Source organism: Myxocyprinus asiaticus, chromosome 12 (assembly GCF_019703515.2).
Source record: "Myxocyprinus asiaticus isolate MX2 ecotype Aquarium Trade chromosome 12, UBuf_Myxa_2, whole genome shotgun sequence".
In the NCBI taxonomy this organism is placed as follows: domain Eukaryota; kingdom Metazoa; phylum Chordata; class Actinopteri; order Cypriniformes; family Catostomidae; genus Myxocyprinus; species Myxocyprinus asiaticus.
The window spans coordinates 51,694,714-51,715,720 of NC_059355.1; the positions used below are offsets into that span (position 1 = coordinate 51,694,714).

Consider the following 21,007-nt stretch of genomic DNA (forward strand, 5'->3'; position numbering starts at 1 on the left):
TAATTATCACGAATTTGTTTTGCTGTATTGTGGTCCAACCAAATTGGACTGTTGTGCAATTTCGCCATCGCGGGTGAGACAGCAACTGAGTTCATCCATTAAAGAGTCAAATAACGCGGGACTGTTTACGAGCCGTCCACCGCGTCTCTGAGTGATAAACTGACAGCTGTTTTCTCTCCCACTATTGCGAAATCGGCTTTAGGGCTGTCACTTAATCCTCTCTCTCTCTCTCTCTCTCTCTCTCGTACTAACACACACACACACCCCTTATGTGTTATAGGATTATATTTATTTCCATATCTAATCATATCACTGTTTAGTTTGTAGTTGTAAGTCGGAAGTTTATTGACTGCATTGTATTAATTATTAATTGATATTACTGCATAAATAAACTTTGTTTATATTACAAAGAGAAGTGTTTTGGTTTGTTTTGCATATGCCTGTGTCGTGCTGACGGGATGTCAGTGCTCGGATTCAAACCTTCATTCATTGTTTTTTTGCCGAAAATCGATATTCTTCGGATGTCGATTTTCCTAAGAAAACAATGTAATATTGAGACTGTTTTACTATCTGGTTATTAGTCCCTGATTTCAGGGTGGTGCCCCGTCAATGTTAATCCTTATTAATATTCTATTGATTTTTGATAATTGATAATTATCTTTGATTGAATTTGAATGATCAATAAGCTAGTGTTAATTTTAATTAATGTTTCATCGATGTTAACAATTAACGATTATCTTTGATAATTGTTAATTTTAAAGGATTAAAAAAGCTAACATTGATTCTCATCAATGTTCTATTGATTTTAATAATTAGTAATTATCTTTGATAATTATTGCTAATAGCCAAACTTGCTCCTAAACGTAGCGCACTACATTTACTGGAGCCCCATATGAGGTTTTAATGAGTTAGATTCAATTGATTAATCTAAATATTAATTAATAACTACAGAAATGATTATTAATTATTTCTGATAGTAACACTGATCTAAACAACCAGTAAAGCCCTACATTACCCACCAGTGGCTTTCTTCAAGCTAGTTAAGCAAATACAGGTGTCATGTCACACCAGACTCAGATTCCTGTTGAGCTTTATCTTTTTATCACAATCTCTCCATTAGCTATCAGATTATCGTATTTTATGGAATATAAATCACTGTTTTTTCATCATCTGCAAGGTCCTATGAAAAGCGTAAAGATAGATGTGTGTATATATATATTTTTTTTTATATGCACCTTTATTTTAACGATGTAATGCCAGCCACATCTGTACGCATTTCCGTTATGTGATGCAGCAACCTTTTGATATTCATATCGCTTTATAAGCGCTAAATATGCTTCTCGTGGGACACGTATGTGCGCGGAGTGATTGGAGTTGCTCTCTGCTCTATCCGTTTGCGGCGCATCAACAGGGCTGCGAGCTCCGGTAACAGGATAGTGCGGAGCGGCTCACGTGCGCAATTAAATCAGGCTTCCCTCAATATGGTGGCGCATGCAACACATTTAAATTCTACATGAGAATTTTCATTTTAAAGCACTTTGGAGCAATTCAACCATGTCAAACTTCTAAAGAGCCCCACATTTTCTGAAAGACAAAATGCTTGCCCTGCACCAGCATCAATTACAAGACTTTTCACATCGTCACATCAACACCCTTACTAACATTCATCACATTTAACTGTAACAATTTTTCAATACATCTGTGGAAGATGAAGCCAAGAAAAAACACTGATAGCACACACTCATGTCGTGGTTATTTAAGTATTTTGGATTGAAAGACTTGCTTGACTATTGTAGAGATGACATTGTCACTGTAGTGTTTCCCTCATTCTACAAGCCAATGATCTGTCATCAAACGATTGATCACTTGTGTGTGATTGTATGACTTTGTGTGTATTTATATTTATTTTGTTGTAATAACTGAAGTACATTTTGTTGTGGATGTCCCAGTGTGGATACTGTATTTGTACTTTTCAGAGAGCTCTTTTGACATAATAAATATAATTGATTGTGAAAAATAGGCACATATATCGTAATTTCGATCGCAGGCCCGTGAATTGGATTGAAATTGTATTGTGGCAGACTTTGAGGTATCGGCAAACATCGGATCGCTGGCTAAAAGAATCAATATAAGATCGTATCGTGATGAAACTGGCGATTTACACCCCTAGTTAACAGTTTGTTGTAGTTTACGGGTTGGGTTGGTTGTTTTTAGAGCTGTGTGACTCCACAGTAAACTCTTGTCGACTCTCTGACTCGTCCTGACGCGCCGCTGCTCTGTGATTCAGTGATATCAGGCACACGTGGGTTATTGGGTCAGTCACAAGAAAGCGCGTCCTAAATGTCCTGTAGTGGATTTTCCCAGCAGAAACACAATGTTAATGATTGACCTATCATCTCCACAGAAATGGAGCAAGCGTTTCCTTCTTCATGTATGGACCAAGAACTTTACGCAAACGTTAGTGAAACTATCGAAATCCTCCTTTGTATTTTCTCGGAATTTTGCCGTGAACCTTTCCTTAAAATTCCCTTATTTGGACAGTAAAATGTGATTGCAATATGAAGTACACAATAAACACAGTTAGATCAAATAAATCGTTGACAGTATGTTATGCTACTTTTGTTTGGCAAGCCTCAAGGTACTTATGTCAAAGAAATGCAAACGGACTGGTACATCTTCGTTTTCACATCGTCATTTTTATGTGTATTGAACTTTTCACAACACACATCGTTTCAAAGTAGCTTTACAGAAAATCATGCATTAACAGAAAATGAAACTGTAATATCTATAATGTCTTGGAGTCATCATCGTGTCGTTTGATGAAATATGATTGTGAATTGTGTTTAAAAATAAGTATTGTATTTAGAGTCCCAGTGAGCAAGCTGAAGTTGACTGTGGTAAGGAACACAAATCTCCATAAGATGTTGGTTAATGGAGAAAAATAACCTTGAGAGAAACCAGACTCACTGTGGGGGTCAGTTCCCCTCTGACTAACATCATGAATATAATGACAATATTAGTTATTTATGTGCAGTGCAGGTCATGGTTTAAAATGATTAAACTAAGTAAGTGTTAAGGGCCAGTGTTTATAAAAAAATATTTTGTATGAACTGTAAGATTAATGACTAATATCTTTGAAGTTCATCCTGGATTAACTGCAGAAGTTCACATTGATGCATTGTGCTTTGTTAGTTGCCTGATGAAGGCTTTTGTTGGCAGTTAAATGATAGTCTGTGTATTCCATTATAAGAGTGTAGTCCATCAATAGACCGAGGTGATGCAGGCAGAGATCAATGAGGTGCATCTCAGTTCAACCGGCAGGTCATTTCGGTGAGGTTCGGTGAGGTCCATCCTAAATCCAAGGTTCAGGCAGTGGCATATGAAGTATCCAATGTCTTACAGTTGGAGTTGGCATCAACTCATCCTCTGAAGTCCATCGTAATAGACTGAAGTGATGTCTGGCTGGCATCTATTAGTCGTCATCGCTCAGAGACACATAGCAGTGGAGTCCAACAAGAAGCAGGAATGGAGCCGGATCTGGCCGGTTCTGGTGACCTCAGGATATGAATTGAGACAGGGAAACAAATAGAATAATATCAGCATAGATGCCATTCAAATTATTGCAGAGTTATAGATCATGATAGATGTTTCTGGTTCCGGCAGACCTAACTAAAGCAGACTAATTGTGAGTTGATTGATAAATTAGGTGTATGTCTGGCTAAATAGATGAGTCTTTAGCCTCAACTTAAACTGAGTGAGTGTGTCTGCATCCCGAACAGTGTTAGGGAGACTATTTCATAGTTTAGGAGCCAAATATGAAAAGGATCTACCTCCTTTTGTGGATTTTGATATTCTAAGAACTATTAACAGGCCAGAATTTTGTGATCGTAATGAATGTGATGGAATATAGCGTGTCAGAAGGTCACTTAAGTACTGTGGAGCTAGACCATTCAAAGCTTTGTACGTAGTTAACAGAATTTTAAAATTAATATGAAATTTAACAAGTAGCCAATATAACGACGATAAAATGGGGCTAATATGATCATATATCCTGGTTCTAGTCAGCACTCTGGCAGCTGCAGTTTGAACCAATTGAAGTTTATTTATTGATCTTGCTGGACATCCTCCCAGTAATGCATTACAATAATCTAGTCTTGAGGTCATGAACGCATTAATTAGTTTTTCGACATCAGGAACAGAGAGCATGTGTCGTAATTTAGCAGTATTTCTGAGGTGGAAGAATGCTGTTCTACAAACATTGGAAATTAGATTTTCAAAGGACAGATTGCTATCAAATATAACACCTAAGATCTTCGCTATTGAAGACGATGTAACAGTACATCCATCGTGAGTCAAATTATATTTTAGCTGCTTATTTTTAGAGGTTTTTGGTTGAATAATTAGTACCTCTGTTTTGTCAGAATTGAGTAGAAGGAAATTTCTGGCCATCCAATCTTTGATTTCATTGATACACTGCTAATGTTGAGAAATGTAAATTTTTGCTGGGTTTAGAAGAAATATAAAGTTGGGAAACGTCGGCATAACGGTGGAAACTTATTCCACAATTCCTGATAATATCTCCCAGGGGAAGCATGTATAAGGAGAAAAGCAGAGGCCCTAAAACTGATCCCTGTGGCTCTCCATAATTTTGTTTGATTTGACAATTCCTCGTTTACAGATACATAGTGGTAGTGGTCTGATAAATAGGACCTAAACCATGCTAATTCAAGTCCACTAATGCCAACATAATTCTCCAGCCTATTCAAGAGAATGTACTAGAATTTCAACAATTCAAAGGAAATGCTACCAAATACTAACAAAGTGTATATAAACTTCTGGCTTCAACTGTATTACAGATCGCCCCCCTGTTGCGGGTAGATGAGCAAAATTACCCGCTTATGAAATAAATTTGGACGAGGAGCTTGCGAACTGGACTCTGTCTCGTCTATGGCTGAAACTAACGATTATTTTGATAATCGATTAATCTAACGACTATTAGAACGATTATTCGGCGATTTATTGCATTGATTAATCATGAGCTCTTAACCGATTATTCAACTTGTGCTTATGACTTAAAAGGTTGTATTAAACGTGCTTAATAACAATAAAGAGGACAAAATCATCTTTTAAAAATACCTCTAAATAACATTCACTGAATTAAAGGGAAAAAATACTTTAAGTTTAATTCAGTAAAGAAATTCACTGCAAAAAATCCTCATCAAATGTTTTTGTCTTGTTTTCCATTTAAAATTGTCTAAAATCTTTAAAACAAGATAAATTTACTTGAGGAAAAAAATGTAAAAAGGTACGTTGTTTTAAAGGAGTTTTAGATATTTGTATTTTTAATATTATATTCAACATTCTCAGATAACAATGTTTTCTTCTGCAGTATATCTGCTAAAGTAATGTACGTTGTTTTAAAGGAGTTTTAGATATTTATATTGGAAAACAAGTCAAAACAAAAACAAATCAAAAACATATTTTGTTGCGGTGAATAATGGGGTGAAGACTACCCTCTCTCACCTTTCTGTTCACTTCTATCCATCTTTAACTTAAACTCTCTCTTATTAATAAAGCTGCATTTGACAATGTTCTTCATGATAAGAAACACACAGTGACACATATATTATGATTTAATAAGTCTCGAGTCATCACGTTATAATCTAGCTGCATTAAGCGTGTGCGCTCGAGGGATGAGCGTCCCGTGACAGAGTGTGCATCAGACGGGTGCAGTTTCAATCTCTCCCCCTTAGATCGGGACATTCACACAACTCATAGAAGAGGCACTGACATATTTTGTATTTTTGCATTATAATTCCCTCACACTTTATGATCTACATCAGCTGAAGCTGTTTGGAAAGTTTAGAGTGCACGTCATTTAATGTTTAATGTGATCTCATGTTACGTTAAATGAGATCAAATGACTATTGAATAATGACAGTTTTTGTTGACAATTTTTTATTGTCGATAACGTCAACTAATTGTTTCAGCCCCTGTCTCGTCGCATTTGGCGGGTGCTAGTTTCACAACGGGGCTACTGATTAATTTATTTGCTGACTTCCCAGATCCATGGTTTTGCTATTTCCCGATATTGTCGATCATCGTCTGTCAATTGAGTGTCGCAGTCGGCATCAGGATCTTTGCAAGATATTGTTGATATCCAATTACATCGTCCTATCACCCAGCCGTTGTTACCACAGGCTCTGATGTAGGCTAATATGTAAGTAGTGTATTCCATTTTGCGTGGGCAACTTTGATTGGATCACTGTCCGATCACAGTAGAGATGCGTTTGACTGTAAGGTGTAAATGCAATCCAAGTGTTTTTCTCAGGTCTCTGCGTTCCACATTAGGGCTGTACAATATATATCGAATTTATCGAAATATCTCAAGGACTTAAGGGATATGATAAGGGAATGATTTTAATACATTGAAAGTAAAGTTTATGGTGAAACGGATAGCAAATAATAGACTGGACGCATGATTGTCACTTGGTGTGCAACTGTGTGTGCAGTGTGCATATGTGCAGAGAGAAGACACTTTTCAGTAAGTTGTACTGTATCTTTCAATATACCCTCTGATGTTCTGTCATGTTTCTTTTTCATGTTATAAGTGAGAGAGAGAGAGCACTAAGTCCCGCTCCGTTTGAATGGGCAGCTATTGCATTCTGTCACACACAGCATTAAGGAGCATCAAAACAACATTTGTGCAGTGGTGAATTCTCAGGACCAGCAAAGCCTTCTCTGCAGGCCTAACATGCCAAATACATATTTTTCATCCTTTCATTCTCATTGACCTTTTTGCCTATGTATTTTTAATCGCTTTCAACTCCTAATTAATCTACAAACGAATAGCAAAAAACTAAAAAATTTATCCAATCAGAATTTATTCCTTGATGCTTTCAAGCGAAGTGTGACAACTGTTTCACAAATCACATGCCCAAAGCAGCGTGTGAGTCTGAGCTCCACCCCCTCAGGCCTTCAGAATTTCCACAGAATCCCTCAACAGTGCAAGTGAATGAGCAACTAAAGTCAGATTCGTCAGCCAATCAGATTGATTTATTTGTTCTTGGTGGGTGTGATCTTTAGGATATGTCCCAGTCGAGGCCTTCTAGCTGGCCTTGAGTGACGCAATCATGCTTTAAATGATGTACGTAATTCAAGAGCGAAGAGCGCGAGATCGTCATCACTGATCGTTATCACCGTTGAGAAAGAGATCCTTATGGATTTAAAAACACGAGATGTTCTGCATGATCGTGCGATTGATTTATTAAACAGGAAAGGAGGACTGATTTTCACTTCAAGTAAATTGGTAAGTGCTTTTTGCATTGTTACAGCAATATCAGGAGTTTTCTAAGTGTAAATTAGGCTGCAAATGTTAATTAGTAAAATTTAAATCGCATATATTATTAGAGAGCTTTTCCTTGGTATTAGACCTCCTTGGTTCTGGCTTTCGTGCGTGGACGTGTTTTTAAAATGTCAATTGGTATTATTAGTGGACTGCCACGTAATGTATGATGGGCATATGCCGTCTTATTCATTGTGAAACTGTGTTTTCTTAATGGCTTGAATCACACTGAAGGCCTAGACTTAATATGCACGGGCCGCAGCTGCATTTGTGCAGATAATAATGAGACCAGCCGCTGGCTTGAAACTCAAATTTGGCCGCTGTGGATAAGTCAATGGGTGCTTTTCAATTAATTGATTGTCCGTGAAATCATTCCTCTCAGTCTCGAGTACAGCTTGGACTGAGAACAGGTGTGTTAAAACAAAACTAATGTCTTCGGCAGGGATGCTCACACTTATGCATGAGATTTACTTTTTCATAATGATATTACAGTAAGATCTACCATGTACAATTTAAATATACATTGTAGGCAATGTTGTCATGATACCGACATTTCAGTAGTCGGGACCAATACCAGTGAAATTGATGATTCTCGATGCAGAAAAACGAATTTCTTAATTGGATAAACATTGTCAGGTAATTATTCAAGACAAGGATCAGTCAGTAAAAAAATTAAGAAAACAGTGCTTCAGATGTCTAACAGCAGTATCAAGTATTGAAGTAAACATTCTTACTTGATCGTGGATTATAATACATTCATATTTTATTTTGAAGCTACTTATGTTATCCAGTCAAGACTAATGAATGGTTTTCTTGTTATTGTTTTTAATATTAATGAAGACAGGTCTATCAGGCTGCCTTTACACTGCAGGTCCTAATGTACAGATCTGATATTTCGATACAAATCTGCTTTTATTTTTATTGTCCTGTTGTTCACGGTTACTTGAGACATAACTGACTGTGTTTCTATCAATACCTCGCTAAGACAGGCATTTTTTTATGCATTTGACCATCGCACAGGCACGTATACACACACAAAGAAGCCGTCTGTCAAACATTGCACATGGGGTGATTTTTCGAAACATAGGATGACAGGAGTCAGTAATATTCATCAGAAAAGCCCTACCTGATTGTATGGAGGAACTATAGCCCTACCCCTAATCATAATAGTGACTAATTAGGTAGAGCTTTCCTCATACATATTAATTAGTCTTAATATTTATCCATCTTATGTTTTGGAAATACACCCGTGTGGGAGCCGAAGTGAGGAAATAAAAGTGATCTTTGCGAATTTTGTTATTTGAGTTGTTTCTCTCTACTCCCTTTACGGTGCTAATGAGATCGACCAGTCTTTAGGTTGAGCGGTGGGGGTTCCATGCGCTCCGATGACATCATTATAGGAATGTCATATCACATTATCCAACAACTTATCGCATATCGCATTTTTCTTCCATATCGTGCAGCTCTAGTCCACATGGAGTCTTTCTCTTTTCCCTTAAATATTGTCATGGTGTTTCACACTGTACTATTTTGGAAGCCACCGGTGCTGTTTCTCGTGTGTCTTGGTTTAGTGTCTCTGATTGTTGCATGCAGTCAGTGGATCACTAGAAAATCATCAGGTCCATCAGTTTGTTCTGTGGATGATCATAACGGTTTTATTAGGAATATTTCACTGCAGGTCTGTAAGTGTCACAGCTCTTTACAGATCGAGTTTTACACATGTGAATGAGCACATGCCACAGAGCTTCGTTCACGCTGCAGGAGAAATACGATTTGTTTTATTTTGTTTGGCCAACTGTTCAGTTATGTTGAATGTGGCCCGATCAGATTAGTTTCTGTTCAGACTGGAAGGCATTCCTGTAGGAGAAAGGTGAATGAATTGCAGGGTAGGGCAATGAACTTCTTGAAGAATAAAAAATAGAAACACATTCAAAATAGTGCTGAACGATTTGGAGAAAAAGCGTAATTGTGATTTGAACTGTGATATGATAAACATTAAAAAGAAGTGATTCCTTGTAATCAAAATCAAACTATGTTTTGCCCATGCTCCACTGCCAACCGGAAATACTGTTCACACTTCCTCTTAAAAAGAACTGAACTAAATAAATAAATAAAAACATCACGATCACATTTCATCAAACAGCGCGCAGGTACCGAATTGAGTCAGTACTCAGTACTGCCGGTACTGTTAACAGCTGGCTATTAAATATTAAACTGAGCAGAGATTTGGGAACCACTTATATACAGAGTCACGTTAGTTTGAATGTCATTCTGTACATGTCCCTCAAATTAAAACAATATAATGTGATTTTTAAATTATTTGAAACTACAGATGTTTCTTATTGAGCTGTATGTGTGTGTGTGTGTGTGCACTTGATGATGATGATGATGATGTTGAGTATTCATGTACTGTTTCTGTGTCTCAGGCCGTGCGCTGCTATGAATCTGTCATCCAGAAATCTGAAGGGAAAGTGGATCCAGAGTTCTTCTGTCAGCTCGGTCATTTCAACCTCTTACTAGAGGAATATTCTAAAGGTGAGGAGGTCATTGACACGTCACATCCTCCAGACTGATTAACATGAGTTTAAATCATGTCAGGAGCTTCATGTCACTGTGATGTATGTGTGTGTGTTACAGCATTATCGGCGTACCAGCGGTACTACAGTTTACAATCAGACTACTGGAAGGTGAGCAGATGACATCACTGAACCACAACCACTAACAATCACAGTAACTACGGAAACGCTGAAACGGAGAAAAAATGCCTTCATAGTTTTTTGATTGTCCAGCCAAATGTGGATTTTAAAATAATGTCACTGTTTTCTCTGAATCTGATCAGAGTCGAGTGAAACCCATCTGTCACAGGACGGATCAGATTTCACTCAGAACTCAAGTTTGACCAAACATGTAGTTACTGCATTTTGCATTTGCATGGCAAACTCATCTTGTGTGTGTGTCTCTGTAGATGAATTAAATTGTGTGTTTGATGATCTGACATGTTTGAGTGCTCGATGTTCATGTTTAATGTTAGTGATGAAGGCAGGGCTACAGATAATAAGAGTTTGTGTGCAATAAGAAGACACACTAGAGCATCATGGGAAGGTAAGAATTACAACTGTTATCATGAACTAAATGAGAGATCAGTAATGAAACAGTGAGTGTTCTGGTAACATATAATCAGTGTAGATGGATGTTATCGAGTGTTCCAATAAGAATACCTGAAAGTAGTGTGTAATTTCACTCCAGTACAAATATCATTGTGTACTTATGTAAGTGTGGTTAATGTTCTGTGTGTGTGTGTGTAATCCTGCCGTGTGGTTTTCACATGAACTTGTGATGGTTTCAGGTGGTTTTTCACTTTCAGTGATGTCATTGATTGTGGATGTGACATGATTTTAACTGTGTTGAATGTAATGTTGATTCTGTGACTGTCTCTCTCTCTCTCTAGAACGCTGCATTTCTGTACGGCCTCGGGATGGTTTACTTCCATTATAATGCATTTCAATGGTGAGTCATGTGATTCATACGTTTCAGCTGCCTCTAATATTTAGTGAAATATGTGGATGTAAAAATGACATGGCGCCAATGCGATGAAGTAATGAGCTCATGTTCACATGCTGTGGGCGTACGGTTTCCATGGTGATATTCGGGCCCCTCTGCATGCGTGTGGGCTGATTCTGAGAGATCGCATTTAAGCTGTTCGCAGCCACAGGTTTATCTGTGACCAGCACGTTTCATCTTTTAATTTGAGTTGACTGATTGCTGCTGTAGCGTGTTGAAATGGTTGTAATGTCTCACAGAAGTGAGTGTTTAAATGTTTGTTTGTTTGTTTGTTTGTTTACCCTCAGGGCGATCAAGGCATTTCAGGAGGTGTTGTACATCGAGCCCGGCTTCTCTCGAGCGAAAGAGATTCACCTGCGTCTCGGACTGATGTTTAAAGTCAACACAGACTACGAGTCCAGCTTAAAGGTGACGCATGTTGATCTTTACAGTGTTATTGTGACATCAGCACCTTATTACACGTTTACTGTATGTACAGTGAAGACAGACTTTTGACGTTCTATTGACTTTTTTTTATTACATTGGTTTTAATTGTGCTGTGACTTTTTACTGTTATTTATTCTGTATTTCGCTCTGTTTCCTTATCATATGTTAGGGTTAATTGCTGTTTGGTGGTTTGTAATTGTGATTTAGCTGAAGTTTAATTGCAGGGTTGTCTGTGGATTTAAAGTAATTCTGGTTTTGATTTCAAAGCAGCTCGACCATCTTGCAGCACAAGACAGAAAACAGCGATGTACATATTTGTGTTCTGCCTCTATAATCACACTGTTTCAGCTGTTTGTTCATTTTTATTAAATGAAAAAGAATTATGAACTTGTTCTTTCTCAACATCGGTTTCCAGCACTGTACACGGTGTGTTTAAGTGGAAACGGTTTGATTCCATCTTTCGTATTAAAAGGTGGTTTGTGTAATTGTTTTCTTGTTAACCTTTCTCCGATCCCAACTATTGGTGACCGCTGTGACTGTGGCACTTTCAAAACATTGCTCTGTTTGAGCAACATTGGCCCAAAAATGGCATGAGTTTGGGTCGGGACTATCTGTTTGTCCAAGCAATGGAGGACTGGTTGTGTTTAGAAAACCTGTTTGAAACAGTCATTATTTGTGCAGTTCTGTTTGGTGTGGCAGAAATTACACACTTCACCTTTAAATATTTTATATATAGCAAGATAATATGTGATTTTTAGAAGTGGTTTATTTGTGTGTCTGCAGCATTTTCAGCTAGCGCTCATCGACTCCAACCAATGCACTTTGTCCAAAGCTGAAAGTGAGTACAACACATACACATACAGTGCTGATTTCTTCTATTTGTGTGTATTTTTCATACTAAATTGTTTTAGATCTTCAAACGAGATATTACATAAAACAAAGGCAACCTGAGCAAACACAAAATACAGTTTTGTATATTTTCAAATATATGTATTTTTAATGAAGCAAATAAGTTATCCAACACCTATATCACCCATGTGAAAAACTAACTGCCCCCTTAAATTTAATAGTTGGTTGTGCTGCCTTTAGCAGCAACAAACGCTTCCGATAACTGGAGATCAGTCTTTCACAACACTGTGTGGGAATTCTGGCCCACTCTTCTTTGCAGAACTGCTTTAGTTCAGACACATTGGAGAGTTTTCGAGCATGAACTGCCCATTTAAGGTCCTGCCACAGCATCTCAATCGGGTTCAAGTCAGGACTTTGACTAGGCCACTCCAAAACTTTCATTTAGCTTCTTTTCAGAGATGAATTTACTCCTGTGTGCTGGATCATTGTCTTGCTGAATAATCCAGTTGAGCTTCAACACACGGACTGATGACCGGACGTTCTCCTTTAGGATTTTCTGGTTGAGAGCAGAATTCATGTTTCCATCAATTATTGCAAGTCGGCCTGAAGCAGTAAAGCATCCTCACACCATCACACTACCACCACCATGCTTGACCGTAGGTTTGATGTTCTTTTTGTGGAATTCTGTGTTTGATTTACGCCAGATGTAACGGGACCCCTGTCTTCCAAACAGTTCCACTTTCAACTCATCAGTCCATAGAACATTCTCCCAAAAGCTTTGAGAATCATCAAGGTGTGTTTTGGCAAAATTCAGACGAGCCTTAATGTTCTTCTGGGATAGCAGTGGTTTCCGCCTCGCCACTCTTCCATGGATGGCATTTTTGGCCAGTGTCTTTCTGATAGTGGAGTCATGAACAGTGACCTTTATTGATGCGATAGAGGCCTGCAGTTCCTTGGATGTTGTCCTGGGCTTTTTTGTGACTTCCTGGATGAGTCGTCACTGTGCTCTTGGAGGAACTTCGGAAGGTCAGCCACTTCTGGGAAGGTTCACTACTGTGCCGAGTTTTCTCCATTTGGAGATAATGGCTCTCACTGTGGTTCTTTGGAGTCCCAGAGCCTTTGAAACAGCTTTGTAACCCTTCCCAGACTGATGTATTTCAATCACCTTTTTCCTCATTATTTCTGGAATTTCTTTGGACCTTGGCATAGTGTGCTACTGGGTGAGACCTTTTAGCCAACTTCAAGCTGCTGTAAAAGTTGTATTTAGGTGTTGATTTGATTGAACAGGTCTGGGTGTGTCTAATCCAGCTGAACCCCATTATGAATGCAGTTTCATACATTTGGGGATTTAGTAACTAAGGGGGCAAATACTTTTTCCACACAGGCCCAGTTGGTATTGGATAACTTTTTTGCTTCAGTAAATAACATTATCATTTAAAAACTGTATTTTGTGTTTATTCAGATTGTTTTATGTTAGATTTTGTTTGAATTTTTGAAACAATTTAGTTTGAGAGATACACAAAAACAGAAGCAGGATGGGGGCAAATGTACTGTACACATTGACTGAATAAACCATCACCTTTATATACACACACACACATCCAAACATCTGACTGATTTAACTAACTCATCTTCACATGAGTACAGTTATAGAGGGGGAAATAAACCATATTGTGTTTAACCCTGTAAAGCCTGACATATGAAAGAATTGTCAGAAAATTATAATTCTTTTTACATTCAACTGTTTTTAGTACCATTAGACAAACTATGAAAAGAGTGATCAAAGTGAAACAGGAGCTGTCAAACGTTGTGTATCTTATTTGATACACAGCTTTATAGGGTCTAATATGCACATGCTGGTGTTTACTGTAAGGGACGAATGTTTTTAGTCACATTTATTAAGTCAAGCATCGCTATTTCGCTCATATTAGTTTGTGTTTTGAACAAACCTTGAACACTAAGTACTGTAGTAAAAGTCCAGTGTGTTTGTGCACCAGACATGAATGATCCCTCGAATCGTGTGTTGTTGCTTTACTAAACGGATTATGATTAATTGCATTAGGGCTGAAATTATTAGTTGACAATTTCGACAATAAAAAAATTGACAGATTTTCGTTGTCAAATAGTCATTTGATCTCATTTAACGTAACATGAGATCACATTAAACATTAAATGACGTGCACTCTAAACTTTCCAAACAGCTTCAGCTGATGTAGATCATAAAGTGTGAGGGAATTATAATGCAAAAATACTAAATAAGTAAATACAGAAGCACTCTCGTTGTGGAATAAGTGGAGCCGGAGCTCTTTAAAGGAAACACCCCGACGTTACATCTTTAATGCAGTTATATTTAATGTGTTATAGCTTTATTAAAGTTCAAATAATACAGAAGCAGATCATGTAAATAACTACAAACTCTGAAACGGTCATTTCTCTGTGCGGTCAGTGTCTCTTCTATGAGTTGTGTGAATGTCCCGATCTAAGGGGGAGAGATTGAAACTGCACCCGTCTGATGCACACTCTGTCACGGGACGCTCATCCCTCGAGCGCACACGCTTAATGCAGCTAGATTATAACGTGATGACTCGAGACTTATTAAATCATAATATATGTGTCACTGTGTGTTTCTTATCATGAAGAACATTGTCAATACGCAGCTTTATTATTAAGAGAGAGTTTAAGTTAAAGATGGATAGAAGTGAACAGAAAGGTGAGAGAGGGTAGTCTTCACCCCATTATACACCGCAACAAAATATGTTTATGATTTGTTTTTGTTTTGGCTTGTTTTCCAATATAAATATCTGAAACTCCTTTAAAACAACGTACATTTACTTTAGCAGATATACTGCAGAAGAAAACATTGTTATCTGAGAATGTTGAATATAATATTAAAAATACAAATATCTAAAACTCCTTTAAAACAACGTACATTTACTTTAGCAGATATACTGCAGAAGAAAGAAATATTATCTGAGAATGTTGAATATAATATTAAAAATACAAATATTTTAAAATATTTTCTAATAATCATTAGATTAATCGATTATCAAAATAATCGTTAGTTGCAGCCCTAATTTGCAGATTAACTTTCCCAACTGTGGACTAAAGCACACAGCTCCGTTTACAGTAGCATTAGCGTGGGAATATTCACTCATTTAATTTCATCCCCATTTCATATTGCCTTCCACACTGGTTGCCTTGGAAACACCAATATCAGTGGTTGCTGGTGTACTATTGGTGATCTCGCACACACACGGTCAGGGCCGTCTCACCTCCGTCTACACGCGTGGATAAAAGCAGCTGTTTCAAAGCGATCATCTCTCTGTCAGGAATGATAAAATGAAGAATCTATCGTGCTGTATTTCTGCTCATCTCTAAACCTCACCTTTTTTGTGTGTTTGCAGTTCAGTTTCACATCGCACATCTGTATGAGATTCAGGTGAGTCCAGCAAAAATCTGATCTTTTTGTCATTTTACTGAAATATAGACTTCTGCTGTCTGTTTATAAATGATTATAATGTATCATGAGATTATGTTAGTGCTTCAAGAGTGTGTGTGTGAGAGCTGTGTAATGTTCGGCTCGTGTTGCCATAGCAACAGGAGAGCGGTTACCGTGGTGTTGTTGAGGCACTCCTTATTCCTCAGCATTATTTAAGACATGCACACGTCATTACTTTTAGTTTACTAGTTGCATGCTGTGACAGACCAGAGTTTTTCATTCTGACTTTATTGATGAATGTTGTTGTGTTTGTTGTCATCTGACAGAAGAGATACCGCACGGCTAAAGAGGCATATGAGAGTCTCTTACAGACAGAGAATTTACCTGCACAGGTGAAAGCTGCTACATTACAACAACTGGGTAAGAAAGTGAACAGTGAAAGAAATGGTGGATTTATATATTAAAAATTAAATTAAACCCAATGATGTTATCATGTCTAGTTCAAACATCTATTAATGGCTATAATATTTACAAGGAAAATTGTTAAAAACATCTTCAATTCTTGGTACAGCATTTGGGACATGCTTTCTGTTGATTACTTGATAATTTGGTTTATCAGTTTAAAATAAAAACACAGTAATATATTTACAGTAGAACTCTGAGGTTGATCATACAGCACTGGAATAAATACTTAAAATATGCAAGTATCACATTGTGTACCACATTGTTTTTGTGGTAATCAACAGCATGTCACTGATGCTGAACAGAAATTCCGCCCTCTACTTTTTGAGTAAATAACTCGCATATGCAACCAAATTTTGCACTATGCGACTAAAATATTTTAACTAAAAATTTTATTAGCCACTGGAGAGTAAATATTCAGATTTCGCTTGCCAGAGCTTGAGTTGTGTAGTGACTAAGAAGTTGAGCGCCGAGATCTTTTTACTGAATAAGCTGGATTCAGCCTCATCTTTCACAGCGTATTGTGTCTCGTGGGCGCGCCCTGAAGGAAATTGAACTTATTGGCTGCAGTAGGTCAATGTATTTTTAATCATACATCATACATTGCACGAAAAACCACTGTGCAACTTCTGTCTTGTTAATGTGCGCTGCGCTCATTCAACCATAAACACTTGCTCTTAGCCATTCTCTTAAAGAGACAGTACCAGTTTAGTGCTTGTCAATATCAATGTAAATTGCACAAGTGCGTTTAAACAAACATTACAAAATGTAGTAAGTGTAATAAATGTGTAAATTAATAAATATTTAAAAGGCACAATAATACATGATGAAACATTTTAACTTCAGAAAACACTGTAAATATTAACCCTTTCGCATGTATGATCAAACCGGTGTGATTACACTAGGCTGGGCTCAGACGCGTACAATCTAACTGGTGTGATCTGCATTCATGCTGCTGTTTACCAGCAAAATCGGTTGTCGTAATGAACCAGCTGCTCAAATAGTCTTTTCAACATCACAATATCTTTATTTTTTGTTACAAGCTATTTTATTGAGCACTAAATAAAAGTATAAAGCTGTTACCGTCCGAGAGCATTGTTTAGATGCAGCGGTGTACGGCACTATTTTCTTACCGTGCTTACATATATAGGCTGTGTCTCGTTTGGAAGGCTGCATCCTCCGGAGGTCGCATTTATCGGCCGCATACATCATCGAGGCGGTCTCGTTTCATTTTATTTATTTTTTTTTGTCTTATTTTTTTTATCCATTGTCAATGCCTTTTATGTATATGCACTTACATTTATACAATTGTTAACCTTTTTTGCATTCCCAATAAAAAAATTAAAATAAAATAAAAAATGAAACGAGACCGCCTCGATGACGTATGCGGGCGACAAATGCAACCTCTGGAGGATGCAGCCTTCCAAACAAGACACAGCCTATATGTAGGCACTGTAAGAAAATAGTGCCGTACACCGCGGCTAACACAAGCACTATGCAAAGACACCTACAGAACCACCACAGCTCTCAACTAAAATCAACCAGGTCTGAAGAGACTCGTGAAATCATACAGGAGAGAAGCCCGTCAGTTGAGTTTGTGGCAAAACCTTTTACAGTGCTCGCTTATTGTTCTGTCTTTTACTGCATATGATAATTCACACTCAGAAAGCAGAACTGAAGTGACATTCATTACAAGATGATTAGTTAAAACATTTCAAAATGTACCTGCATTGTTTTGCATTTTGTGACTTTCACTATTTTTCCAGTCACACACACTATCGGTCAGAAGTTCTGAAACTCTTGACTGAAATGTTTCTCGTGATCTTAAAAATCTTTTGATCTGAAGGCGTATGCTTAAATGTGTGAAATTAATTTTGTAGACAAAAATATAATTGTGCCACCATATTAATTTATTTCATTATAAAACTAACATTTTTTGAAAGTTTTTGAAATTGATGACTTGGACCAAATAATAAAGAAAAGCAGCCAATAAGTGCCCAACATAGATGGGAACTCCTTCAATACTGTTTAAAAAGCATCCCAGGGTGATACCTCAAGAAGTTGGTTGAGAAAATGTCAAGAGTACATGTCTGCAAATTCTAGACAAAGGGTGACTACTTTGAAGATGATCAAATATAACACAGTTTTGATTTATTTTGGATTTTGTTGTCACAACATAATTCCCATAGTTCCATTTATGTTATTCCATAGTTTTGATGACTTTACTATTATTGTAAAATGTAAAAAGAAACATTTATAATAAAGAATGAATGTTTCAAAACTTTTGACCAGTATTGTATATAGTGTTAAAATATCGTTTCCTTCTCATGAACCCAGTATCGTGTATCGTCTCGTGAGCTAAGTGTATAGTCACACCCCTGGTGGCATGTGCTAATTTTATCTCATCACATTCAATTCAGACTGCAAGCTCACAACTTGGGTATCTTCTTTGGCTGTGGTGCTGGAGATTCAGTAGCGGCGGAGCACCACTGCTGAATAACGGTGCAGGAAACACTGAGATATTTACATATGTTCTTTTTTTAATTTTTTTAACTTCTGAAGATGTTATACCTATGCTAATGAATAGCTGATAGTTTTGCATTTTCAAGCTTTATACTTTTGAATAAATGAACTTGTTGTATTGCACAGTTTAAGCTCACTTTGTTATAGATTTTGGGTGTGTTTGGTCTGGTGTACCAGTAGGTAAGGCGGCCCCCATTTTGAAAATCTGCATAGGGCCCCCAAAATGCTAGGGCTGACACTGAATGTAAATGTTGTAACCAAGCATCATGATGCCAACCTGCGCCATATTTGCCATATTTGATTTGGGTGCTGCAGTTGGGAGTTGAACATTGATTTGATCTGAGTGTGAATAGCGATTTTTACATTTCAGTCTGTTCTTCACACAAAAAAAATATTCATACAGGTATGGTGCAACATTACGGTAAATTACAGAATTTTAATGTTTTGGTTTAACTATTCATTTCAGTTGTATTGAACCCAGAATTGTCTTCTAGCTCTATTGCAGCTCATGTATCAGAGTGATGCACATGTGAATTCCTGCATCTGTAAACTACAAGTGATATTCTGAAACTGAAGCCATGCTGTCTGTTTGAAAACTCTCTCAGTGACTCTTATTGAAGCTGTCTGTCATACTATCTGTCTGTCTGTCAGGCTGGATGCATCATACAGTGGAGCAGTTGGGTGATAAAGCGAATAAAGACAGTTATGCTATCCAGTGTCTACAGAAATCTCTGGAAGCAGATCCAAACTCCGGCCAGTCCTGGTATTTCCTCGGCAGGTGAGTTGCAAATGTTCTGTTGCTGTTGCTCAGCTGAGTGATGTTGATGCTGAAATGCACTGCTGCAGTTTGTGTAGATGTCACGTTGATGCTGAAATGCACTGCTGCAGTTTGTGTAGATGTCACGTTGATGCTGAAATGCACTGCTGCAGTTTGTGTAGATGTCACGTTGATGCTGAAATGCACTGCTGCAGTTTGTGTAGATGTCACGTTGATGCTGAAATGCACTGCTGCAGTTTGTGTAGATGTCACATTGATGCTGAAATGCACTGCTGCAGTTTGTGTAGATGTCACGTTGATGCTGAAATGCACTGCTGCAGTTTGTGTAGATGTCACATTGATGCTGAAATGCACTGCTGCAGTTTGTGTAGATGTCACGTTGATGCTGAAATGCACTGCTGCAGTTTGTGTAGATGTCACATTGATGCTGAAATGCACTGGTGCAGAGCTGCAGTTTGTGTAGATGTCATATTGATGCTGAAATGCACTGGTGCACAGCTGCAGTTTGTGTAGATGTCACATTGATGCTGAAATGCACTGGTGCAGTTTGTGTAGATGTCACGTTGATGCTGAAATGCGCTGCTGCAGTTTGTGTAGATGTCAAATCGATGCTGAAATGCGCTGCTGCAGAGCTGCAGTTTGTGTAGATGTCATATTGATGCTGAAATGCGCTGCTGCAGAGCTGCAGTGTGCGTAGATGTCAAATCGATGCTGAAATGCGCTGCTGCAGTTTGTGTAGATGTCACATTGATGCTGAAATGCGCTGCTGCAGTTTGTGTAGATGTCACATTGATGCTGAAATGCACTGCTGCAGTTTGTGTAGATGTCACGTTGATGCTGAAATGCACTGGTGCAGAGCTGCAGTTTGTGTAGATGTCATATTGATGCTGAAATGCGCTGCTGCAGAGCTGCAGTGTGCGTAGATGTCAAATCGATGCTGAAATGCGCTGCTGCAGTTTGTGAAATGTGATGTTGATGATGAAATGTGCTGCTGCAGAGCTGCAGTTTGTGTAGATGTCAAATCGATGCTGAAATGCGCTGCTGCAGTTTGTGTAGATGTCACATTGATGCTGAAATGCGCTGCTGCAGTTTGTGTAGATGTCACATTGATGCTGAAATGCACTGCTGCAGTTTGTGTAGATGTCACGTTGATGCTGAAATGCACTGGTGCAGAGCTGCAGTTTGTGTAGATGTCATATTGATGCTGAAATGCGCTGCTGCAGAGCTGCAGTGTGCGTAGATGTCAAATCGATGCTGAAATGCGCTGCTGCAGTTTGTGAAATGTGATGTTGATGATGAAATGTGCTGCTGCAGAGCTGCAGTTTGTGTAGATGTCAAATCGATGCTGAAATGCGCTGCTGCAGTTTGTGTAGATGTCACATTGATGCTGAAATGCGCTGCTGCAGTTTGTGTAGATGTCACATTGATGCTGAAATGCGCTGCTGCAGTTTGTGAAATGTGATGTTGATGATGAAATGTGCTGCTGCAGAGCTGCAGTTTGTGTAGATGTCAAATCGATGCTGAAATACACTGACACAGTGTTGCAGTTTGTGTAGATGTCAAATCGATGATGAAATGCACTGCTGCAGAGCTGCAGTTTGTGTAGATGTCAAATCGATGCTGA

The 21,007-nt window shown here is 38.0% G+C and overlaps 1 protein-coding gene across 2 annotated transcripts in view; it reads left to right on the forward strand.

Moving 5' to 3' along the window:
* LOC127448886 (histone demethylase UTY-like) overlaps positions 1 to 21,007 on the forward strand; it is a 54,986-nt gene that overhangs the window by 13,188 nt on the left and 20,791 nt on the right. For both annotated transcript variants that reach the window (XM_051711793.1, XM_051711794.1), the window contains exons 3-10: positions 9,772 to 9,880; positions 9,983 to 10,032; positions 10,794 to 10,852; positions 11,194 to 11,314; positions 12,116 to 12,170; positions 15,586 to 15,620; positions 15,947 to 16,040; positions 19,257 to 19,383. In XM_051711793.1, coding sequence (XP_051567753.1) covers positions 9,772 to 9,880; positions 9,983 to 10,032; positions 10,794 to 10,852; positions 11,194 to 11,314; positions 12,116 to 12,170; positions 15,586 to 15,620; positions 15,947 to 16,040; positions 19,257 to 19,383 — 650 coding nt within the window. The remainder of the gene's footprint in view (positions 1 to 9,771; positions 9,881 to 9,982; positions 10,033 to 10,793; positions 10,853 to 11,193; positions 11,315 to 12,115; positions 12,171 to 15,585; positions 15,621 to 15,946; positions 16,041 to 19,256; positions 19,384 to 21,007) is intronic.